This window comes from Rutilus rutilus (genome assembly GCF_951802725.1).
Source record: "Rutilus rutilus genome assembly, chromosome: 6".
Classification (NCBI taxonomy): domain Eukaryota; kingdom Metazoa; phylum Chordata; class Actinopteri; order Cypriniformes; family Leuciscidae; genus Rutilus; species Rutilus rutilus.
Window position 1 is genome coordinate 9,222,078 of NC_140214.1, and position 21,819 is coordinate 9,243,896.

A 21,819-nucleotide genomic window follows, 5' to 3' on the forward strand; every position below is an offset into this window, starting at 1 on the left:
TATTGCTTTGATTATGATCACCATGAATCACACAAATGTATCTTTTGATACAAGACTGCAGGTTTGTTTGTATTTATTGAATTAACATTGTTTCTACTAGTAGTCTTCCAGTTAGTATGAGATGTGTGCAATCATGACACAAATATTACTGTATTATTTTTTTGTATTTACATTTAGTTTATTAAAGAAGTGGTTAAACTAAAAATGTACCTAATGTCAAAGTATAATACAGTAAGATTAATTTACTACACAACTGTATAGAAATAAAACCTGTACAGAAACATTTTTTTTTTGCATTCATTCACCTTATTCAATGTTCTTATCAGACAAGAATATATTGCAGCAGTCTTTTACAGGCAAGCAGACCATTTGCATTTTCTTTAATTCCAACAATGAACATGTTTTGACAAAAATAGTCAAATACTCTGTAGTAATTTCTCCAGTTCATCACCTGTAGTTTTCATGTCATTTCACAAATCATGTAAAATACTACATGTACAGTCATCTAGAAAAAGAGTTTAAGAGTCCGATAAAGGCAGATGATTTAAAAGGTTGGGATTTTCTTCCAGAAGAACGGAGATTAAAATGTCCTTCACAGCAACACTGCCTTTACGCACAATGCTGCAGATCTTTCTCATGCTTTCTTCTTCGGTTGAAGTCGAATGTGTGATTTCAGAATATATTTCCTCATGGATGATTTGCTTCTGAAGCAGTTCGTCTGCAATGGCTTTCACATTCTTAACTCTTTTGATAAGACCACTCCAATTTCTATCAAAAAACTGAGCTTTATCAAAGTTCAAAGCCACTTGTGGAGTCTTATGTTGTTGTACATTTTGAAACCAACTAGACTCAGCTTTGTTTGGATCGATGTTGGTTAATTCTTTCCAAAGTGTTGCAGTCCATACTGGTTTCTGATCATCCACTCGGCTGAGAGTCATATTGATGTCATCGACCAGAGTTTGTTTGACCTGAAAGAAGTTTGGCTCAATGTCACCTCTTAGCTTGATCTCTTTCGGTTGGACAGAAGCACAAGGAACCTCAAGACTGTGTTTTTTCATCATCTGCAGTGGGGTTTCAGGTCTTGAACACTTGATTTGATGACTTGGCTTTTCCTCTGTTTTAATTTTTTTTGCAAAAACAGAATCTGATGGGAAAAAATACACATGGAGAATAATGGGGTTCTTTTTTGTCATGAAGATAAGTAGATCACAGTGCACTTTCACTGCGATCCCTAGTTTCATAAGCACTGTTTTAGGAGAAAAATATGGTTGGAGTATTCTGGCATGAAAATGGGTCAACTCCACTGATTCCAAGGTTATTCCCTCATTTTCAACACTGAGGAGCTTCACAGCATCTTTGAGAGAGGGGTCAGACTCTGCTAAACAGGCGTAATGAGGCAGATGGGCTTCTTCCAGTTTCCCTGAGATCACGGTCACATCGATCACTGGACCAATTCGCTCACACTGAAGCCTCTCCAGCTCTTCACTGAGGAAACGTCCATCCACTGCACGATACTGGAGAGTGACGTCACCAGCACAGACCCATCGCATTCTGGTCCTGCTGCACTCGAATCGACCCGCCTGAGTGCTGATCCTGAACTTTGACCCTCCTTCATCTGTACAGACTGACAGCTCCACCTGAACCCACTGATCACAGTCGACAATGTGAACACAAGACTGACAGTGAAGATTCATTTCAGAAGGTTCAGCCGCAGAGACGTTCAGCCTAGAGAACAGAGATGATAATGATAAATGAAATGACCAATGTATGAAAGATAAACATATACAAAGTTTTTTTTTGAAAATAAAAATGATCTCACTCTTTCAGGTCTTCTAAAACCTTTGAAGAGAATCTACATATTTTCATTACAGCTGTGTCTCCAGTCCTCTTCTGTGCACTGGTCAGTGGGTTTACTGCACGTCCTCATTTATAAAAATGGAGGAAGCCGGAATAAATTTAAAAAAATTAGGAAACATCTTGTTTTTGTTAGATTTGTACCAATTTGGAGACTATTTCAAAATCAGCAATTGGTGACCCTAAAATAGGGATTCTAGAGACTATTCATTAAAAATAATAAACACACTGAAAAAAATTCTGAAAGTAAATAAACAACTTTACCTCTTCCATGTGTCTCCTCTATATGCCATCTATCTATTTTGTCTTTCAGCTGAGAGACAGATTTTTTTTTTAAAGAAAGGAAAGAGATGATGGATATTGATGCTTGGTGAACTCTACATGAAGAGAAAAAAAATTGACAAAGACAATCTGCTAAGAATACACATTTTTCTGAAATAAATGTTGGCATATTTTCAATAAGAGACAAATCTGTGTAGAGAGTCTAAGAAACCACTCTGATGTAGCATGTGCAGAATGAGGCCTGACATTGTCTTCCATTTAATCTTGATGGCAGTATATGTTTCTGTATAGTCCCAATATATATTATATATTATAATAGGCCTCCACATTAAGGTTAAATAAAGGTTAAATTAACACAATCACAGATTCTTAATTTTATTACATTTTACAAAATGTCCCAACTTTGCAGGTAATGGGGTTGTATTTAATATATTCCAAAGGTCTTTTGCAATATGATATGTCAGCAATAAATTACCAATTATAATTTGTTATTTCAATCAGATCTTTCCAGTAGACAGCCTGTTACCAGTGGGGCTCAAAGGAACTAAACACTGGCCCAGCACTGGATTCCTCACTGACTGACTGAGTAGCCTGCAAATGTTCTTTCAGCTCTTTTCAAAACTCACCTGAAAACAATCAGAAATCCCTTTCAACTTCTTAGCTGTTTGAATAGTCCAGACATATTTGAGGTAATTTTGACAGTAAGGGTTCAGACACACGAGATCGAAGTTGTCTGTGTCCTCAGTACAGACGTCACACTCCACATATTCAGATGGAGCAACTTTTGTCTTTTCAAGTCTCTCCAGCACATTAGCCAGCATAGTGTTTTTCCCTAAAACAGGTCTTGGAGTGAAGGTCTGTCTGCACTGAGGGCAGCTGTAGACTCCCTTCTGATCTTCTTTATTCCAGTAGTCTGTAATACAGCTCATACAGTAACTGTGTCCACAGGGAATGGTCACTGGTTCCTTCAGTAGAACCAGACAGATTGGACAGATGACCTGATCCTCAGCCACAGAAATACTGGCTTCTGCCATTTTCCTGCAAACACAAATACACACAGCAGAACAGCCTAAATCATACACATCTCCAGCATAAATTCAGTGTAACAGTCGACCAATCCATCCAAAAGCATTTTTAGATAAAGTGAAGCTCCTAGAAAGACACTTCACATAAAAAGTGTGTCCTCTGGAAGTGGTCACTGGATATTTACAGCCATTGTATCAGACTGGATCTCAAGACATACCTGCCTCAAAAACTGAGATACACATACAAACACAGGTTTCGGTTTCTCTCTCTCTGCTGAGAAATTGAAATATCTTCCTGGTTCTGTATTTGAGAGAAGTGTGCAAAAAAGGTGTGTCCAAGGGTCTATTCCCACGAGAGTTTCTAAATGCGAACATATAAGACACAAGTTTACAAAAGCAGGATCACCCACCTCAAAACAGAATGTACATGGGTGCAGTAATATATTTAGGCCTACTGTATTTTAATCAGGAAGATATTTGCTATAAAGCTTCAACAGTATATGAGGATAAAAAAGTAAAAAATAAAAAAAAAAGACCACAGATCACACTGAATGTGCCGTTACCTGTACCAGTTCTGCACTTCTCTGGTCTCCTCTGTTGTTTTGCCTTTGCCCTGCAGCTTTCTGCAAAAAATGTGCACTGTGTCTTCCTAAAAAAAAATTCAATAGTGATGATTACTAATAGTCAAAATTCTAACGGTTAAAATTGCTTTTATTCACATAGTCTCTTCCTTTCCAACTTCATTTCTGACACCAGCAAATTCACCCAGCACCTTATAGGCGTCGTGTTTTTTGTTTGTTTTGTACGTTGCGGTTCAGGGCTTCCGTAGCCATTAAAAATATGTAGCCTACTGTTATTCAAATCTACAGACGCAAATATATAAAGTGCTAGAAAAGATACACTTAAAAGTGTATTTTCGATGTTTTCTTTCCACCAGTCTGAAAAAAACACTTTTTGAAAAGCCAAAAAGTACAAAATCTCATAAGGTGCATGTATGAAAAAAACTGAGTTTTTGCCTGTACTGTCTCTTTGCCTGTACTGTCTCACCTTAAACAATTTATTAATTTAAGGCAGAAACAATGAGCTCAGTGAAGTAATGAATACATGTTGTTGACAAAATGATTAGGATGTATAGAAAATGTAGCATTGGTCCATGTTGATTCAGAGTTTGCTTCATCTGAAGTCCTCACAGGAGTTGGAGTCCTCTCTTCACAGGTGTTGGGGCGTCTGAATCTTCACAAGAGTCTGGATTGTACTAGACAGAAATGAATGTGGAAAAAAATACTCTGAACCTCAAATGAATTTACACAAACTGAGAAAGTCAAAAAGTGTTAGGTGCCCCGCTCTCCCCTGCTTTATTTAGATCTCAATAATATACTTAAAATTGCATGCAAGTATATACTTGACTTATAGGATATTGACAAAATCTTTAGCGATATACTTAAAAGTATAATTAAGTATTCAAAGTTGGCTTGTAGTTGTGTTATCTGTTTTGAGTAGCCTATACTTTTTTTTTTTACACTGTTTTACATTTGTCTTATAAGTTTGAAAATATTGATTTATAAAGAAAACATTTTCCTAATTCTGAGTATGTGAATTTTTGTGTTGTCCACTGGTACAATTTACTTAAAATCTACATCTCTTTCCCAGCCATTGACAGAATTATTAGAATTTTCCAGCAATTTTCCAGGAAATAGTTAAAAGGTATATTTTAAGTATAAAAATTAATACCCACCTAAATAGGAACATAGCAGTATACTTAGTGCAAAAATACTATATAAATGGTAAACTATGTTTGATGTTAAATTCACATAAAGAAATCTTACAAGTATATTTGTAGTATAAAAACACTAAAAGTGTACTTTTTATATAGTTACAGTAAAAATGAAAACATAGTTGTCAACTAGTTGTATTTACTGTTACACTTAAAGTTTACTTTAAAGTATATTTTGATACACTAAAAAGTGCTAATTTAATACGAAGTATTTAAGTAGTATTGAAATAGTACACTTATATACTAGTACATTGATATTAGTATATCAAGTATACTGTACTTAAAAATATACTTGAACTTTAGTATAAAATATACTTAATAAAATGAACTTGAAGGATACTTATTTTTTGTAAGGGATAAAGGACAGAACAGCCATGCCGTGTGTTTTATCAAGGATTAAATATCACGATGACAATCTGTAGTATTAGAAGTTTCCATAAACATGGTGCAATTAATTTTTTCAACACACTGTCTGTAAATTTACAGTTGGCCTCAAGAGGTTCAGCTAAATAGCCTATTATATGTGCTGTTTAAAAGTCTGGTCATTTTCTGTTTGTTGCAGCCTTGATAGCATAATTTGAGACATGTGTAAATAAAAAAAATAGCTTTGTTATAATTATTATTACTACTATTTTATAACAGCCTATACACTATATATAATATAGTAATAGAGATATTATTATTTATGTATTTATTTGCAATGTCAAAATTCATTTTACAAAAGAAGGGATTATTGGTTATTGGCATTTTGATACAGCAAAATTAATTTAGAACAAGAACGTATAGAAATAAAACCTGTAAAGTACAAAAATATTCATTCAACTTATTCAATAAACTTATCAGACAACAAAATATATTTCAGCAGTCTAGATGCTTTGTGCGGTTTTATAGTTGAGTGGACCATCTTGAGTGTTGTCTTTGCAAATATACTATTACTAAATTAGTCATCTGCACTTCATTTGGTCATGTATTTTTCAATTAATCAGTTTTTCTATGCAGTGCAGAAATTAATTTATCTTAGATTCTAGCATTAAACAGTTACATGATTTTATAATTTAGTAGATCCCAGCTGTCCATTTATGCATGTGTCAAACTAAACTATAATATATAGAGATCGTTAAGAATCGGAAAGCACCAGTTCTTTAAAGAGGTAAGGCTCCTGTTTCTGAAGAATCTCAACGAATTTATCTTTTGCAATCTCACCACTTGAATGCACTTTGTCACAGATCTTTCTCACACTATCCTGACTGGTTAAATTAGTATGTGTGATTTCAGAATATAGATCCTCATGAATTATTCGCTGCTCAAGCAGTTTATCTGCAATGCTCTTCACATTTTTAACCCTTTGAATGAGAGCCGATCTGTGTTTATCAAAAAACTGAGCTTTCTCAGTCTCAGAATTCAGTTGCGGCTCATCTTGGACTTGCCTTTGATTTAACTGTGCAAGTTTGGCTTTCCATATTGTGGCAGTCCACACAGATTTCTTGTCATTTTCTCTGATAAGATTCATCTGTACGTCACCATCCCGGTGTTGCATGATCTCAAAGAAGTTTGGATCGATATCTGTTCTAAATGAAATCCCCTCTACAGGATGAACAGAAGCACCAGGAACCTCAAGAAGGTGCGGCGTTTTCATCTGAAATGGTCTGTCAGGTCTGGGATGGCTGATCGGATGACTTGATTTTTCATTCTGCTCAACTTTCTCTTTTGAACAAGTGTCATTCATTGGAAAAAAATAGATATGAAGAATGAGAGGATCTTTACAGCACATGAAGAGAAGAAGGTTAAAGTGTTCTTCCCACTGTGTGAACCAGCCTTTAATTGTAGTTGTAAGAGAGAAGGATGGTTGGAGTATTTTGGCATGATAACGGGTCAACTCTACAGATTGTAAAGATATTCCTTCATCTCTTTTACTGAGGAGCTTCACAGCATCTTTGAGAGAGGGGTCAGACTCTCCTAAACAGGCGTAATGAGGCAGATGGGCCTCCTCCAGTTTCCCTGAGATCATGGTCACATCGATCACTGGACCAATTCGCTCACACTGAAGCCTCTCCAGCTCTTCACTGAGGAAACGTCCATCCACTGCACGATACTGGAGAGTGACGTCACCAGCACAGACCCATCGCATTCTGGTCCTGCTGCACTCGAATCGACCCGCCTGAGTGCTGATCCTGAACTTTGACCCTCCTTCATCTGTACAGACTGACGGCTCCACCTGAACCCACTGATCACAGTCGACAATGTGAACACAAGACTGACAGTGAAGATTCATTTCAGAAGGTTCAGGCGCAGAGATGTTCAGCCTAGAGAACAGAGATGATAATGATAAATGAGATGATAGATATATAAAAGAGAAATATTTTAGTATTAAATTATCTCACTCTTCCTTTCTTATTCTATGGGTTTTTATTGTTTTGGTTGTTTTATTAATTAAAGTCCCATGTAGTCAATAATTTTATCCCTTAAAGCTTATATCTTTGTTCACCAAAATGACATATTTAAAAAAAAAAATTCCCTGTGAAAATAATTTCTTCATGCCTAAAATAGCTTGAATGTAACTACACCCTTGGTTCATTTAGTATACGCAGATCCATATGCAAATTGTTTCTGCCTCCACTCACTCACACCAGCTCAGAGATCCACTCGATGTATCAGAATGGTAATGTGTTTTATGTATCGCTCTCTACAACGTCGAACACGTAACGCTAATTGATATGATTAGCCTTTGACTTGACTGTTATCTAACAGATAATAATTTGTTGCTTCACTTACTTGGGTGCTGGGGTCTTTACTTTCTTGGGTGCTGGGGTCTTCACTTTCTTGGGCGCTGGGTTTTTTACTTTCTTGGGCGCTGTGGTCTTTACTTTCTTGGGCGCTGGGGTCTTTACTTTCTTGAGCGCTGGGTTTTTTACTTTCTTGGGCGCTGGGGTCTTCACTTTCTTGGGCGCTGGGTTTTTTACTTTCTTGGGCGCTGGGGTCTTCACTTTCTTGGACGCTGGGGTCTTCACTTTCTTGGACGTTGGGGTCTTCACTTTTTTGTTCATGGTGGCAATATTGTTCATGTTAACAGAAGGTGTTCTTTCTATCATCAGCAACATAAAGCACACAAATTACATTTAAGTGGTGTCCACAAATACATACACACTGTGTATATAAAATTGCATATAAACAACATTAGATTATTTTTTTTCTCATATATGACATAGACATATGAACAGTTATTGATTATGGCATCCTTGCACATAAAAAAAATACTGTTTATACATTACACACTATACATTATATAAGCTTATGTACAGTTCATAAATGACGTTGGGGATTACGTTACCAAGCATAGAGAGTATAAATAAAGAGAGTGCTGAATAAAGCTAACATTATTGTGAATGATAAGAGGCATCCCTTATCCTACGCCTTTCAATTGTTGCCATCTGGCCGACGGTACTGTGTTCCCCGATACATGAAAAACAGGTCCAAACTATCTTTTATCCCCCAAGCAATTACATTTTTAATTCTTCTTCTGGTGTTAATTGATGGTCAGCTGGTCTGGTTATTTAAATTAGATTTATTTGTATTAAAGTATTGTTTATATATGCCAACTGTGATTGTTTTTTACATGTCTATGTGAGTATGCTGCAAACTTACTTTCCCTGCAGGGATAAATAAACTGATTACTATAACTATAAAAGCAAGCATTCATGTTGTACATATTAAGGTATTATGAATGTAAATATGAATACTGTTGGACTTATACAATGTGATAACTGTCAAGTAAAAAAAAATGTCAACAAATATATAGCTTAAGACAGAACCATAAATGGACTCTAATAATGTTTGCCTTGTTCTCTAGCCTTTCAAAAAATTCAGATGTTTGAATATTGTTCCCAAAGGTAATTGATTTATATTTGTAAGCATTGAAAGTTGATAGAGAAGCAAGAGTACAGCTGTAACATCTTTTGCTTTTTGCTGTACTACTATACAAATCCTACATATGATTATTTTATTTATGATTATGTGTTTATCTGTCCACTAATAAAAATTTTGTTCCCATGTAACACTAGCCCAAGACGGGTAACACTTATTTTTAATGTGCTAAATAAGATATTAGGCCTACATCCAGAAACATTTTACACTGATTGTTTTCAAATATTTTTAAAGTATGCATATTTATCAGTTTATTATTTTTTTTAAACTTTATACTCTTAATCATTTTCACAATTGTGGTAGACATAATTGGTTCCACTACCAGTACAGTCAACATGGTACTGTAAATATTATCATATATTATCATATGTTTTCTCATCATGCTAGCAAAAAGACATCCTGTATCAGTAATTACAACTGGCACAATTGAACAATTTATTCAAAAATAAAAGTGGAGGAAGAAAATGTCTCTACCAATAAAAAGGTAAACTCACTTTTACATGGTACTGGTGATTCAGGATCAGGAAGCTTGCGTTTCCTGCTGACACCACCTGTTAAAATCAACCACAGTACAGGTCATAGATTACACCTGTAGCTGAATGTTGAGCTCATGAATCTCATTCATAAATGACAATTGTTCTCAGGTCTTTTAAGAGTTGTGCTTGATGCTTTTTCAGCCGATTATTGATTTTGTCGACTTCAGATTTTATTGATTCAATCAGCTTTCTCATTTCATCCTGGCTGTTTTCTTCAGCTTTGATCTCATCATATTTTTCTCCATGTAACATACCCTCCTTTATTAACTCATCTGCTATTGGCATCACTGAAGTAACCCGTTGAATAAGCGCTGCAGAGTTATCATCCACAGACAAATGAATAAAATGTATTACACTGCAACCTTTGCTGACATTGTTTTTACGTGTTTAATGAAAATGACAGTAAAGGCTAATGTTAATATTAATAATAAAATGTAAAACACCGTGTTACTGTATACATATAGAATTCTAAACATACAGTGGATAATCTATAAAATACGACAGATCACAAAAATACCCAGGACATGTACAGGACAGCTGCCCTCTCCCACACTGGCTCTTCTAAAAATCTCTTTTATGCAAATACTCTTTTGTTCAGATCAGCCACCTCAGGACTAATAGAACTAAGCATTAGAGGGAAGTATCTTATGTTTAGTGACACATAATTATTTTAGTAAATTAAGGGAACATCCAGCATTTGAGACTGGTGTCTACATCAGCCATGTTGATGTCTCAAAATATTCTTCCCCATAACAAAATAAATACCTTGTTTTCTTCAGCAATCTTAAAGCATTATTGATACGCACTTATTAGCCAATAGGTTTTGTTTGTTTGTTGTCAAATTTCTTTAAAAACAAAACAAACAAAAAACCCATTTGTTAATTTACATACACATTTAGTTTCTCTAAATAGATAGATACCTTTGCATCTCTCCCGCTGCTCTCCTTCAAGGTTGCTCTCGCTCATTTTTGTGGATAACACCAAAAACACGAATTCAGATGATAATCTAGGGCTAGGCTATTGAAATATTTCAATTTGTAAACCTGTCGGAGACCGTTTCAAAGTTTCGTTGTTCAACGGCACGGAAATGAAGTGGGGTTTAGTCGAATAAAACGAAAGTAATGTCAGAGAATGTCTAATATGGCGAGAAGTTTCACTCTCAGTACACTTCCGGCTTCTGAACTGGTTGCAGTTCCTCCAGAGCCCGTCTTCCTATTAGACATTCTCTGGTTCCTCTCTGATTTCATATGAGGGCGCTCACAGGACGAGTGCAGAATGAATGGAGGTCTATGGCGCTATACCAATAAAAATCCACTTTTCTCAGGATATCATTTTTTGTCTAGTAATTTGAATGTTGTATTCGAAAGGAGATGCAAATAAATTACACATTGCTGGGTGTTAGATTTTTTTGAGTCACTTATTTGCTTTAAAAAGTGTTTTAAAGTGTCAATGACGTCATACACATGTACGACCAGAGATACTGCTTAACGGCAATCCTTCAGTCACTCTGGTGCGTTCGCGCTCTGCACTTTCTTTTCACTCGAGGCATCGACAACACAGCTGACACAGGTAAACACACGTGCTAGAAGAGTTTTTGTTTTGTTTGTTTCTGGTCCCGCTGCGGATGACACGATGCCATCAAGCGGTATCTCTGGTCGTAATCAGTCCTTCACTGACCAATCAGCGTTCATTAGCAGAATGCTAGCGTGTTATGGGCAACAACAACTCAACCTGTAAGAAATCAAAAGGACATAAGTACTCGTTCGTTCAACTTTCGACCTAAAACCCATGTTGAACTTGCAAAATCTACAATCAGATCTGAGATTTCTCAACGGCAATCGGGTGAAAGAGACAAATTGAGCTGTCTAGCCCCATTGACTCCCATTCATTTTGCACTCATGGCGATCGCCCCCAGTGGAACTCTGGTGGTACTACAACCAAAATTCGGTACAATAGAGCTTAATAGGGAGTGGGTAGGCTCTCCGTAGACGGGCTCTGGTAATGTGTTCAACCATAGACTGTAAAAAAAGATGGACGACGCCCCTTCGCTCTCTTCCATTGATGAGAACTGAAGCCGCCAGAGTCCTGCCAGAGTCCTGATATGGCGCTGACATATTGGAACTTGAGCGGGAGCGGGAATTTTTCTTAGCAATGGTAAAACGCACATCAACCGATCACTTGTTTAGCGTTCATGTAAACACTACATTCAAATTCACCAATCGGAATGAATTCAGTTAGATTGAAAGGTGTGCATGTGAACAATGAATGGCGACCGCAGAAAGCAAAAGCTGAATCCCGGACATTTTGAACGATCTCGCCCGCCGGACAAGTCCGGGAAAAGGAGGATGGTTACTTACTCAGCTTTCTCCTACTATTCAGCTTTCTCCACAGAACAAGAGCCTGCTAGCTTAGCTTCCACAGAAAGACGGCTGACTGTGTGTACATTCTGTGAGTGAGATCCCACCCTGTATGGGCGGGCTAAAAACATGCAGAACAATGCCATCTACTGGCTGTAGTCTTTAGCCTCAGGACAGAAAATCCTCAGATGATGCAAAATGACGATTTTTGCGTCATCTGAGGATTTTTTCCAGACAAAAAATACATAAATCTCTTGTCTCAGGGGGATATGAGGGTGGAAAGCACGGTAATTCGAAAATACTACAGGTTTTCTACTAATACAAAGCTTAATGCTAAATCCTGAAGTAACCCTTTAATGTATAAAAAAAGTAAATGATATTTCCTGTTTTATTATTGTTGTTGTTGTTATGTCACTGACCCATATACCACAGACACACTTGCAAGTACAAGTTGTTTAGGTAAAAAATATTAATTATTTGTATTTTTAGAAGAGTTTCAATCAATCATGAATTACGTTTCAAGCCTTTCTCCATGCATGACACTGACCTCAGAGTCTCACACATACACAGTGCTGGCTGAAGAATCTTGAGTTTATCAGCTGTTAAATCACAGTACATGAGGTTCAGTTCTCTGATGTGTGGACAGAACTGAAGACAGTACAGCAGCACCCAACAGTCTGTGCTCCTCAGGGAAATACAAGACAGATCCATGGACCTGTAAGCGTGCAGATCTTTCCTCACAAACTTCTCATCCTGGAGCTCATTCAGACAGTGGAAAACATATAGCTCACATCCATGCCATGTTGCCATTGTAAGAATTCTTTGCTTCAGTGTTTTCTTCAGTTTTCTTTTCCTCAGTTTTATGATGTGAGAAACAGTTAAAGGTATAACGGAGGATTTTTTACTTCCGGGTGGATCACCTAACTATTGGTCCTCCTAATTGTCAATCATTCTGGTGAATCAATCAAACTTTCCAAAAAGTGGAGAGGGCGGGTCTTATCTAAAATTTGGAAAGATCCTTCACTATACCTTTAATTTGATTTTTTTAAAGAGTGAGCTGATCACCTCCTCATTTAAGAGACCATAGAAGAACAGCAGAACTGATGGGATGGGATTTGATCTTCTTTCTAGAGATAGCCATTCAACTAGCTGAGCCCATCAAGTTCAACAGATCACCGACTTTCAACCAAGACTCTTCTTCACCAAGCAAGATGCAATAAAGATCAGCAAAGAACCATTGAAGGCTGAAGTGCATGAACTTGAACACTGGTTCCCATTTCTGTTTTCCATTAATATCATCTTGATACAAGAACAGACACGTGGCGGCATCTAAGCCAGTCTCGGCTACACTCTTTTCATCAAAGAAGACTTGCTGATTTTGTATTCCTCTCTCTGCCAGCTGACCCAGACTCCTCAGCATGGTGAGGACAGACTGATTCTGGCCATGATGCTTCAGTAGAGTGGACACAAAGTGAACATATATGGAGGTGGTTGTCTTTAGTTTTTTCAACATAACCTCACCATCAGTTGAGTGTTTCTTTAGACAAAAACAGACCATCCAACACAGCAAAGGCACAGAACAAGTAGTCAAGAGGGTTTCATTTGCTTTCACACTCTCATATGTTTTCTTGAAGAGTTGCTCATCATGAAAAAACTTGTGGAAGTACTCCTGCACCCCTCTCTCAGAGAAGCCCACAATCTCAGTGAAACGCTGCGGTCCTTTGAGGAGATTCATCACTGCATCATCAGCTATAGATCTCATAGTTACAAGCATGAATGATTCAGGCAGCAAGACTCCCCTCAACAGGTTCCTAAGAATAACAATAGGTGGCGCTCTCTTGGATGGATTAGTGTGCAGTAACATGAAATGAATGGGAGGATGAGATACATACTCATCCGATCCATCAATGAGGAAGAGGACTTTCTCTGGTCTTAACTCTAGTATCTGTGAGATCTGATCTGATGTTAAACTGCAACTCCAGCTCAAGAGCTCAATCAAGCTCATCTCCTCAGAAATACACTTCAGCTCGTCACTCTTCAACAGAAAAACCACATCAAAGTGTTCAGAGTAAAGTTCTCCAGATGCCCAGTCCAACATGATCTTCTGTAACGTGAAGGATTTACCTCTTCCAGAATCACCACAGAGAATCACAGTTTTCGGTGTGTTTCTGTCACTGTCGGGACTGAACAGCTGGTCTATTCTAACGCTGTGATTCTTGTCATTTGATAACAGTTGAGATGATGTTTTTATTCCAGAAGCGTGAGGAGACCTCACACGTCCACGATAGTATTTCTCAGTCTGCTCTTTGCTCCTCTGAATGATCACTGGTTCAGTGTAACGGGCGGCCAGTTCCACTCTTTCATCAGATAGAGGTTTATACTCTGTCACAAACTTGCATCTGTCAATGACTGTTGTCCTGTACCGAAGATTCATGCTGCTCCAATCTACATGAAAAAAATACAACAGGGAAAATAGGTGTGCTGAACGCTGTTACCCCTGAGGCGTAATAAGTAGAACAAGGAAGTTGTTGAGTGCATATGTTGCACACTCCCTTTCCATGCAACAATCCTAAACATACTTTATAAATAGAAAAATCTGATGCAACAAAAATAAAAAAATAAAGGCTGTAACTGACACTTTCATGACTAGTTATTTGTGTAGTTATGCTGAGTTATATTTGTTAACTGTGAAGCCTTATTGTGTGTTTTAACATAGTATTGTACAATTCAAAACTCCTTTCTAAATGTAAATAAACAATAACAACTTTACCCTTTCCATAAATCTTCTCTTTTTGCCATCTATCTTGTTTCTCTTTCAGCTGAGAGGCAGATCTTTGTGCATCAAAAGAGAGGGGATAACTGACAGTGATGCTTGGTGAGTCTGGTCCACAAGGGAAAAAGAGAGGCTGGACACTCTACATGAAGACAAAGTAATTCACAGTGAAAATCTGCTTCAGAGATATATTAATACATATAATACATATAATTATTTTGGAATATCATATATTAAACATAAAATAACAATTATAGTCCATTCACTTAGATCTTTCCAGTATCTCTGACGGACTGAAGTAGTTCTGCAACTGTTCTTTCAGCTCTTTTCAAAACTCACCAGGTCAGAACAAGCTCCTCTTAAACGCACCCACCCCCTCTTTTTGTCCTCGATTCCCTCATAGAATTGTCTCTGTGTGGAACAATGTAGGTTTTAATCAGCTATGACAAAATCGCCCAAATTTATGGACAGTGAGCAAAAAAAATTCAGCCATAGATTACAGTTGGTTTTTACTTTCTAGAAATATGACAGAAGATCATAGTTTTAATATAATAAAAGTCATCAAAAATAATGTCAAACATCATGTTCAGGTGTTCAGGTCATATCCACATACCAGTTTCTCACTCCTCTCTGCTTCAGCTGATCCAATCTCATGGTTTTTATGCTTGTCCATTATACACAGGTAACAGATATACAGCTGGTCAGTCCAACAGAAATATTCCAGCAGTTTATTATGTTGAGAGCAGATCATCTCCTGCAGTCGTCCTGTGACATCTGTCATAAAGTGTCTCTCATCTTGAAAGAACCTGTCATGTTGTTTGAGGTGATTTTGGCAAAAAGATATCCGACACACCAGACAAGACTTGATGGCTTTGTTTTTGTCCCCAGTACAGACGTCACACTCACACCAAACAGTACGAGTAGCTTGTAGTTTTGTAGTCATCTTGAGTTTATCCAGCACTTTAGCCAGCTTGGTGTTTTTACCTAAACGTCTTGGAGTGAAGGTCTGTGTGCACTGAGGGCAGCTGTGGATTCTCTTCTGATCTTCTTCATTCCAGTAGTCTGTAATACAGCGCATACAGTAACTGTGTCCACAGGGAATGATCACTGGTTTCTTCAGTAGATCCAGACAGATTGGACAGATGACCTGATCCTCCTCAACCCATGAAAAACTGGCTTCTGCCATTTTCCTGCAAATACAAATGCACACAACAGAACAACAACAGCCTAAACAGCGTAACAGTCAACCATTCCAGCTAACATGACGCTTTATTCTTAAATAAAGTAAAAGTTCCAGTGAGACACTCCCTGCAAAACGTGTTCAGTCACTGGGTGTTTCCAGAAATGGATTTCTTAAGACCTGGACAAAATAGGTGTGTGCAATGACTGAAGGTTTGTCATGTTCATTTCAGAAGATTGTCTCTGGTAAATGCTGTAACTCCATTCTTTCTCTATTGACGGTCTGTGTGTGTTACATTGTATCCCACTCTTTACATAAACATTCTTACAATGTACATCAACTTCTGATCTTTTCAGCATTATGGGGAACCAACCCACGCGTACCGGCACAAACAGCCTTCTTCAGGGTATGCTTTCCAAACAAACAATTTCCTCTTTTATAGGTGCTAATTAGAAACACCTGAATGACAAAATACATGCACATACAGAGAATGTCCACTGGGTGGTTACATTGCAAATTGAATAAAAAAAATAAATAAAAAAAAGGAACTCATATACACATGTATACACATATATACACATAGGCCTACATAAAAAAAAAGGGATGAAAGACAAAAATATTCTATACACAAAAAGCATATATCACAAAAAAGGACTGAAATCTATTTCTTCATTAATTGTCTGCAATGGGAGTTCACATTCTTAAAGTTACCAATTTTAAACCACACCAATTTCTATCAAAAAAATCTAACTTTATCAAAGTTGACAGGCTAAACAAGAACATATTTCACAAATTTTGACAATCAGAAAGTGATTAAGACATTTTATAATTTTGATAGTAATTCATACGTATTTTACGTGGTGGCTAATTCTTACAGATGACCTACCCCTGACCCCGTCCCTAAACCTACCCCTCGCGGTTTACAAATCTTACCAATTGGTGAGGCCTCACTAGCGTTGGTCTAACACATTTTCTTTGTATTAATGCTTGTATAAAGTCAGTTAAATAGCTTGTCAGTAATAGAAATCTCAAGATGTACAAATACTCTTTAAATGAGGCTATCTTGTGCTTCTCTGCATGTCATGTTGTTGATAGCCTATAAAAACAATACACATAAAGTTCATTTTAAATTACACCAAATGTAAAGCACAATCTTATTCGATGCGCAGATTTAGTAGTACAAATCACTTTATCTTGCATTCTAGCATTAAACAGTTAAATAATTTTATAATTTAGTTAGTTATTTTGCTGTCCATATGCAAGTGTTGTTCTAAAGCAATATATTCAGTAAGAGAATCATAAAGAATCAGCACGCAACTGATTCTGTAATACAGCTCATACAGTAGGCTAACTGTGTCCACAGGGAATGGTCACTGTGTTGACCCTTCAGGCGGCCAGGGCGGAGCAGACAGTCCACCTGGCGGCCAGGGCGGAGCGGACAGTTCATCAGGCGGCCAGGGTGGAGACGACCCCTCGGGCGGCCACGGCGGAGACGACCCTTCGGACGACAGCGGGCTGCATGGGGACAACCTCTGGTACCACAGTAGCCTGCACGGGGACGACCTCCGGGACGACAGCGGGCTGCACGGGGACGATCTCCGGGAGGTTAGGGAGACGGGAAGTCTTCCTCCTCCTCCGCCGTTTCTTATGGCGAGGTGCAGGCTCCAGGCTGGACAGGACCAGCGGCGAAGGGAGCTCTGGGCTGAGCATCACCGGCCCATGGTCGAATAAAGACAGAAGTGGAGAGTGGGTCCGGGGCTCACCTGTAGCACCTCCTCCCCTACGGCCTCCACGAGTCCCCGAAAATCTGGCCAGACGGGTTCCCCTAAAAGACTCTGTCATCGATGGAAGGGTGTTTAGGGGATTTGAGCGCCATGGCATCCTCAGTCTGGCGGGCCCATAAAGCAAAGCCCTGCAAAATGTTCATGCTACTGGATCCATTTGTTGACGGAGTCGTTCTGTCACGGGAACACACAGAGAAACAGGTGGATCCAAATGTAGCATATTTATTGTCAGGGCAATCCAACTCGTAGTCATCCATGCAGGGGTCAAAATCCATTTTAGCAGTCCAATAAACAAGAAACAAAACAAGAACAGGCAAGAAAACAGGCTTCAGAAGTGTAAGTGACATTAAACAACAACTCCGTGACAAAGACTGAACAGACAGGGTATTTATACACAGAAACTAACAATGTGATAGGGAACAGCTGAGTGCAATCACGAGTGATGAGAACAGACAAAGGATTATGGGAAATGCAGTTCCAGAGTGAATGGTGACAGAATGGGAAAGAGACCTCTAGTGGACACCCGGGGAACCAGACAGATTGGACAGGCCTGATCCTCAGTCACAGAAATACTGGCTTCTGCCATTTTCCTGCAAAGACAAATACACACAGCAGAACACCCTAAATCATACACATCTCCAGCACAAATTCAGTGTATCAGTCGACCAATCCATCCAACAGCATTTTTAGATAAAGTGAAGCTCCTAATAAGACACTTCACATAAAAAGTGTGTCCTCTGGAAGTGGTCACTGGATATTTCCAGCCATTGTATCAGACTGGATCTCAAGACATACCTGCCTCAAAAACTGAGATACACATACAAAACACAGCATTCAGTTTCTCTTTCTGATGAGAAATCGAAATATCTTCCTGGTTCTGTATTTGAGAGAAGTGTGCAAAAAAGGTGTGTCCAAGGGTCTATTCCCACCAGAGTTTCTAAATGCGAACATACAAGACCCAAGTTTACAAAAGCAGGATCACCCACCTCAAGGACCACAAGAAGTAACATTTCTCCAAAGACAATATCTGGCGACTATTGGGCATTTAAAATGAACAAAAATTACAGAAACTATTTTATAAATATTATTTTTTAAACATCATGACTTACAGTAACTTCCCTTAAAACAGAATGGGTGCAGTTAATACTTGAGAAATACATTTATGCCTACTGTATTTTAATCAGGAAGATATTTGCTATAAAGCTTCAACAGTAGGCTATGTGAGGATAAAAAAGTAAAAAATAAAAAAGACCACAGATCACACTGTGATCTTCTCACTTCCCTGAGAAGTCTCTCCTGTTTTTGCCTTCTGCAAAAAATGTGCAGTGTCTTCCTAAAAAAATATTCATTAGTGATGATTACTAATAGTCATAATTCTAACGGTTAAAATTGCTTTTATTCACACAGTCTCTTCCTTTCCAACTTCATTTCTGACCAGCACCTTATAGGTGTCGTGTTTATTGTTTGTTTTTTACGTTGCGGTTCAGGGCTTCCGTAGCCATTAAAAATATGTAGCCTACTGTAATTCAAATCTACAGACGCAAATATATAAAGTGCAAGAAAAGATACACTTAAAAGTGTATTTTGGATATTTTCTTTCCACCAGTCCGAAAAAACACTTTATGAAAAGCCAAAATGTGCAAAATCTCATAAATCGACAGGTGCATGAAAAAATCTGTGGTTTTGCCTGTATTGTCTCACCTTAAACAATTTATTAATTTAAGGCAGAAACAATGAGCTCATTGAAGTAATGAATACATGTTGTTGACAAAATGACTAAGACATATAGAAAATGTAGCATTGGTCCATGTTGATTCAGAGTTTGCTTCATCTGAAGTCTTCGCAGGAGTTGGAGTCCTCTCTTCACAAGTGTTGGGGCATCTGAATCTTCACAAGAGTCTGGATTGTACTAGACAGAAATGAATGTGGAAAAATAAATAAAAAATACTCTGAACCTCAAATGAATTTACGAAAATGAAAATGAAGTTTGAAAATATTGATTTATAAAGAAAACATTTTCCTAATTCTGAGTATGTGAATTTTTGTGTTGTTAGAATTATTGAATTTGTGTTGTAGAATTATTGGAATATTCCAGCAATTTTCCAGGAAATATTTAAAAGGTCTATTTTAAGTATAAAAATTAATGCCCACCTAAATAGGAACGTGCAAAAATACTATATAAATGGTAAACTAATTTGATGTTAAATTCACATAAAGAAATCTTACAAGTATATTTGTAGTATAAAAACACTAAAAGTGTACTTTTTATATAGTTACAGTAAAAATGAAAACATAGTTGTCAACTAGTTGTATTTACTGTTACACTTAAAGTTTACTTGAAAGTATATTTTGATAAACTAAAAAGTGGGCTAATTTAATACAAAGTATTGAAAGTAGTATTGAAATAGTACACTTACTAGTATACTAGTACATTGATATTAGTATATCAAGTAGGCCTATACTGTACTTAAAAATATACTTGAACTTTAGTATAAAGTATACTTAATAAAATTAACTTGAAGGATACTTATTTTTGGGGATAAAGGACAGAACAGCCATGTTCATTTAGGCTGTGTTTTTATTAAGGATTAAATATCACAATGATAATCTATAGTATTAGAAGTTTCCATAAACATGGTGCAATTATTTTTTTCAACACACTGTCTGTAAATTTACAGTCAGCCTCAAAAGGTTCAGCTAAATAGCCTATTAAATGTGCTGTTTAAATGTCTGGTCATTTTCTGTTTATTTCAGTCTTGATAGCATAATTTGAGACGTGTAAATAAAAAATAGCTTTGTTATTATTATTTTTACTACTATTTTATAACAGCCTATACGCTATATATAATATAGTAGCCTAATAGAGATATTATTAGGGGCCAAGCACCGAAGGTGCGGAGGCACCTATTGAATCTGTTCCCGTTCTTCTTCTTCTTCTTCTTCCGCTCTGGAAGTCTATGGCATTATTGGCAGCCCATAGAACCGCTTGCGGGAAAGTTATGAAATTTGGCACACTGATAGAGGACAGTCTGAAAAGTCACCAGAGCAAATTTGGTGTCTTAAAACCAATCCCTCTAGTGCCACCAACTGTCCAAAGTTTCACTCATGTTTATGCTAATAACTTTTGAACCGTAAGGACTATCAACAAAATTATTTTGTCCTCTGATTCCCTAGCTCGAGACGATTCGATTGCACCCTATGACGTCATTTTCCGTCATGGAAATTTTTCCGCTATTTTGAATTTTCCGAAAAACCTACTTTTTCGAACTCCTCCTAGGCCGTTGCTCTGATTTTCACGAAAATTGAACCAGATCATCTCCAGACCATGCTGACAAAAAGTTATAAAATTCAAGTTGATTCGTCAAACTGTTTTTGATAAACCCACGAACAAATTTTACGTAGCGCTTGCAAAAACAGTCTTAAGGCTGTATCTCCGCAACGATTTATCAGATTCCATCCAAACTTGGTACATATCATCACAAGCATGACCTAAGGCTACGTGCTGCGTTTCGGTGCAGCGCCACCTACTGGTCCGGAGATATGAAAACTGGCTATTTTTGCTTATAACTTCTGAACAGTTTGTCCAAAAATCATACAATTGGTCTCGTTAGATTCAGAGCAACATGCCGAGTCGACTGATATCCAATTTTACCATATCGGCCATTTTGACTGTCGGCCATTTTGAATTTTGTGCTAAAATGCTGTATTTTAAGAACGCATGAACGGATTGTTACGAAACTTGGTATGGGTCATCACCAAGGTGTCCTGAAAGAAACTGAGAAGTTTCGAAACAGCGCCACCTAGTGTTTTTTTTTTTTTTTTTATGCTTATAACTCTGGGTGTGGTTGACTTATTTTAACGAGACTCATCTAATTAGACTCCTGAATCCTTGCCGAGTCCTACGATACCAAACATGCTAGGTTTCGCCTTACGGTTTGAGTAGCGTTGGGATTTAGCACTTAAAAAACATTTGCCGATATCTTCGAAACCACTAGTCCGATCGAGACGAAACCACCGTCAGAAGTTTGGAAACATAGGTCGATAGCTAAATTTAGATGCCCAAATGCAAAAATATTGATAGTAAGGGTAAAATCCGACCAAAGTCATGTGTCACTAATTTTTTACGTGTTTTTTCATATAAATGTCTATAACTCCGAAGCGAAATTGACACACATATGTATGGGCTCACTCTGGGGACACATAAAAAAAATGGTGGGACTGAGCCTCTTGGTGGCGCTATAATAGAACAAAACATGAAATTCCCATTGACTTCAATACAGTTTTGTGAAATAAAATGCTATACTGAACAAATGCATTGGTGTAATATTACGAA

At 37.5% G+C, this 21,819-nt stretch overlaps 4 protein-coding genes across 4 annotated transcripts in view; 1 reads left to right on the forward strand and 3 right to left on the reverse strand.

The window, feature by feature from the left end:
- LOC311291646 (G-protein-signaling modulator 2-like) overlaps positions 1-274 on the forward strand; it is a 352,673-nt gene extending 352,399 nt beyond the window's left edge. The window contains exon 16 of the transcript XR_014627592.1: positions 233-274. The gene's annotated coding sequence lies outside the window, so the exon portion shown is untranslated. The remainder of the gene's footprint in view (positions 1-232) is intronic.
- LOC311291471 (uncharacterized protein) overlaps positions 1-15,662 on the reverse strand; it is a 34,547-nt gene extending 18,885 nt beyond the window's left edge. Inside the window, exons 1-7 of the mRNA XM_084410505.1 lie at positions 15,136-15,662; positions 14,862-14,933; positions 14,520-14,664; positions 12,930-14,194; positions 12,297-12,502; positions 3,725-3,784; positions 2,763-3,174 (exon numbers count right to left, since the gene is read on the reverse strand). Coding sequence (XP_084266631.1) covers positions 2,763-3,174; positions 3,725-3,784; positions 12,297-12,502; positions 12,930-14,194; positions 14,520-14,664; positions 14,862-14,933; positions 15,136-15,600 — 2,625 coding nt within the window. The 5' untranslated portion in view covers positions 15,601-15,662. The remainder of the gene's footprint in view (positions 1-2,762; positions 3,175-3,724; positions 3,785-12,296; positions 12,503-12,929; positions 14,195-14,519; positions 14,665-14,861; positions 14,934-15,135) is intronic.
- On the reverse strand, positions 518-3,989 carry LOC311291650 (NACHT, LRR and PYD domains-containing protein 1 homolog). Its single transcript, XM_084410816.1, has 6 exons — positions 3,725-3,989; positions 3,380-3,522; positions 2,763-3,174; positions 2,119-2,231; positions 1,820-1,922; positions 518-1,725 (listed from the first exon to the last, which is right to left on the reverse strand). Exons 5-6 carry the CDS (start codon positions 1,864-1,866, stop codon positions 519-521), a joined length of 1,254 nt encoding a protein of 417 aa, XP_084266942.1. The 5' UTR covers positions 1,867-1,922; positions 2,119-2,231; positions 2,763-3,174; positions 3,380-3,522; positions 3,725-3,989; the 3' UTR covers position 518.
- Positions 5,278-10,549, reverse strand: LOC311291648 (NACHT, LRR and PYD domains-containing protein 1 homolog). The gene is made up of 4 exons (XM_084410813.1): positions 10,313-10,549; positions 9,351-9,407; positions 7,708-8,017; positions 5,278-7,238 (listed from the first exon to the last, which is right to left on the reverse strand). The coding sequence occupies exons 1-4, from the start codon at positions 10,356-10,358 to the stop codon at positions 6,053-6,055; spliced, it is 1,599 nt and encodes a 532-aa protein (XP_084266939.1). The 5' UTR covers positions 10,359-10,549; the 3' UTR covers positions 5,278-6,052.
- Positions 15,663-21,819: the final 6,157 nt, after the last annotated feature.

Bases quoted from the DNA above. Each gene is read 5' to 3' on its own strand.
- LOC311291650 (XM_084410816.1), bottom strand. From the start codon at position 1,866: ATGAAAATATGTAGATTCTCTTCAAAGGTTTTAGAAGACCTGAAAGA. The intron at 1,726-1,819 runs GTGAGATCATTT...TCTGTTCTCTAG, and splicing joins GTTTTAGAAGACCTGAAAGA to GCTGAACGTCTCTGCGGCTG.
- LOC311291648 (XM_084410813.1), bottom strand. From the start codon at position 10,358: ATGAGCGAGAGCAACCTTGAAGGAGAGCAGCGGGAGAGATGCAAAG. The intron at 9,408-10,312 runs GTATCTATCTAT...TGATTTTAACAG, and splicing joins GCAGCGGGAGAGATGCAAAG to GTGGTGTCAGCAGGAAACGC. The intron at 7,239-7,707 runs GTAAGTGAAGCA...TCTGTTCTCTAG, and splicing joins GTAAAGACCCCAGCACCCAA to GCTGAACATCTCTGCGCCTG.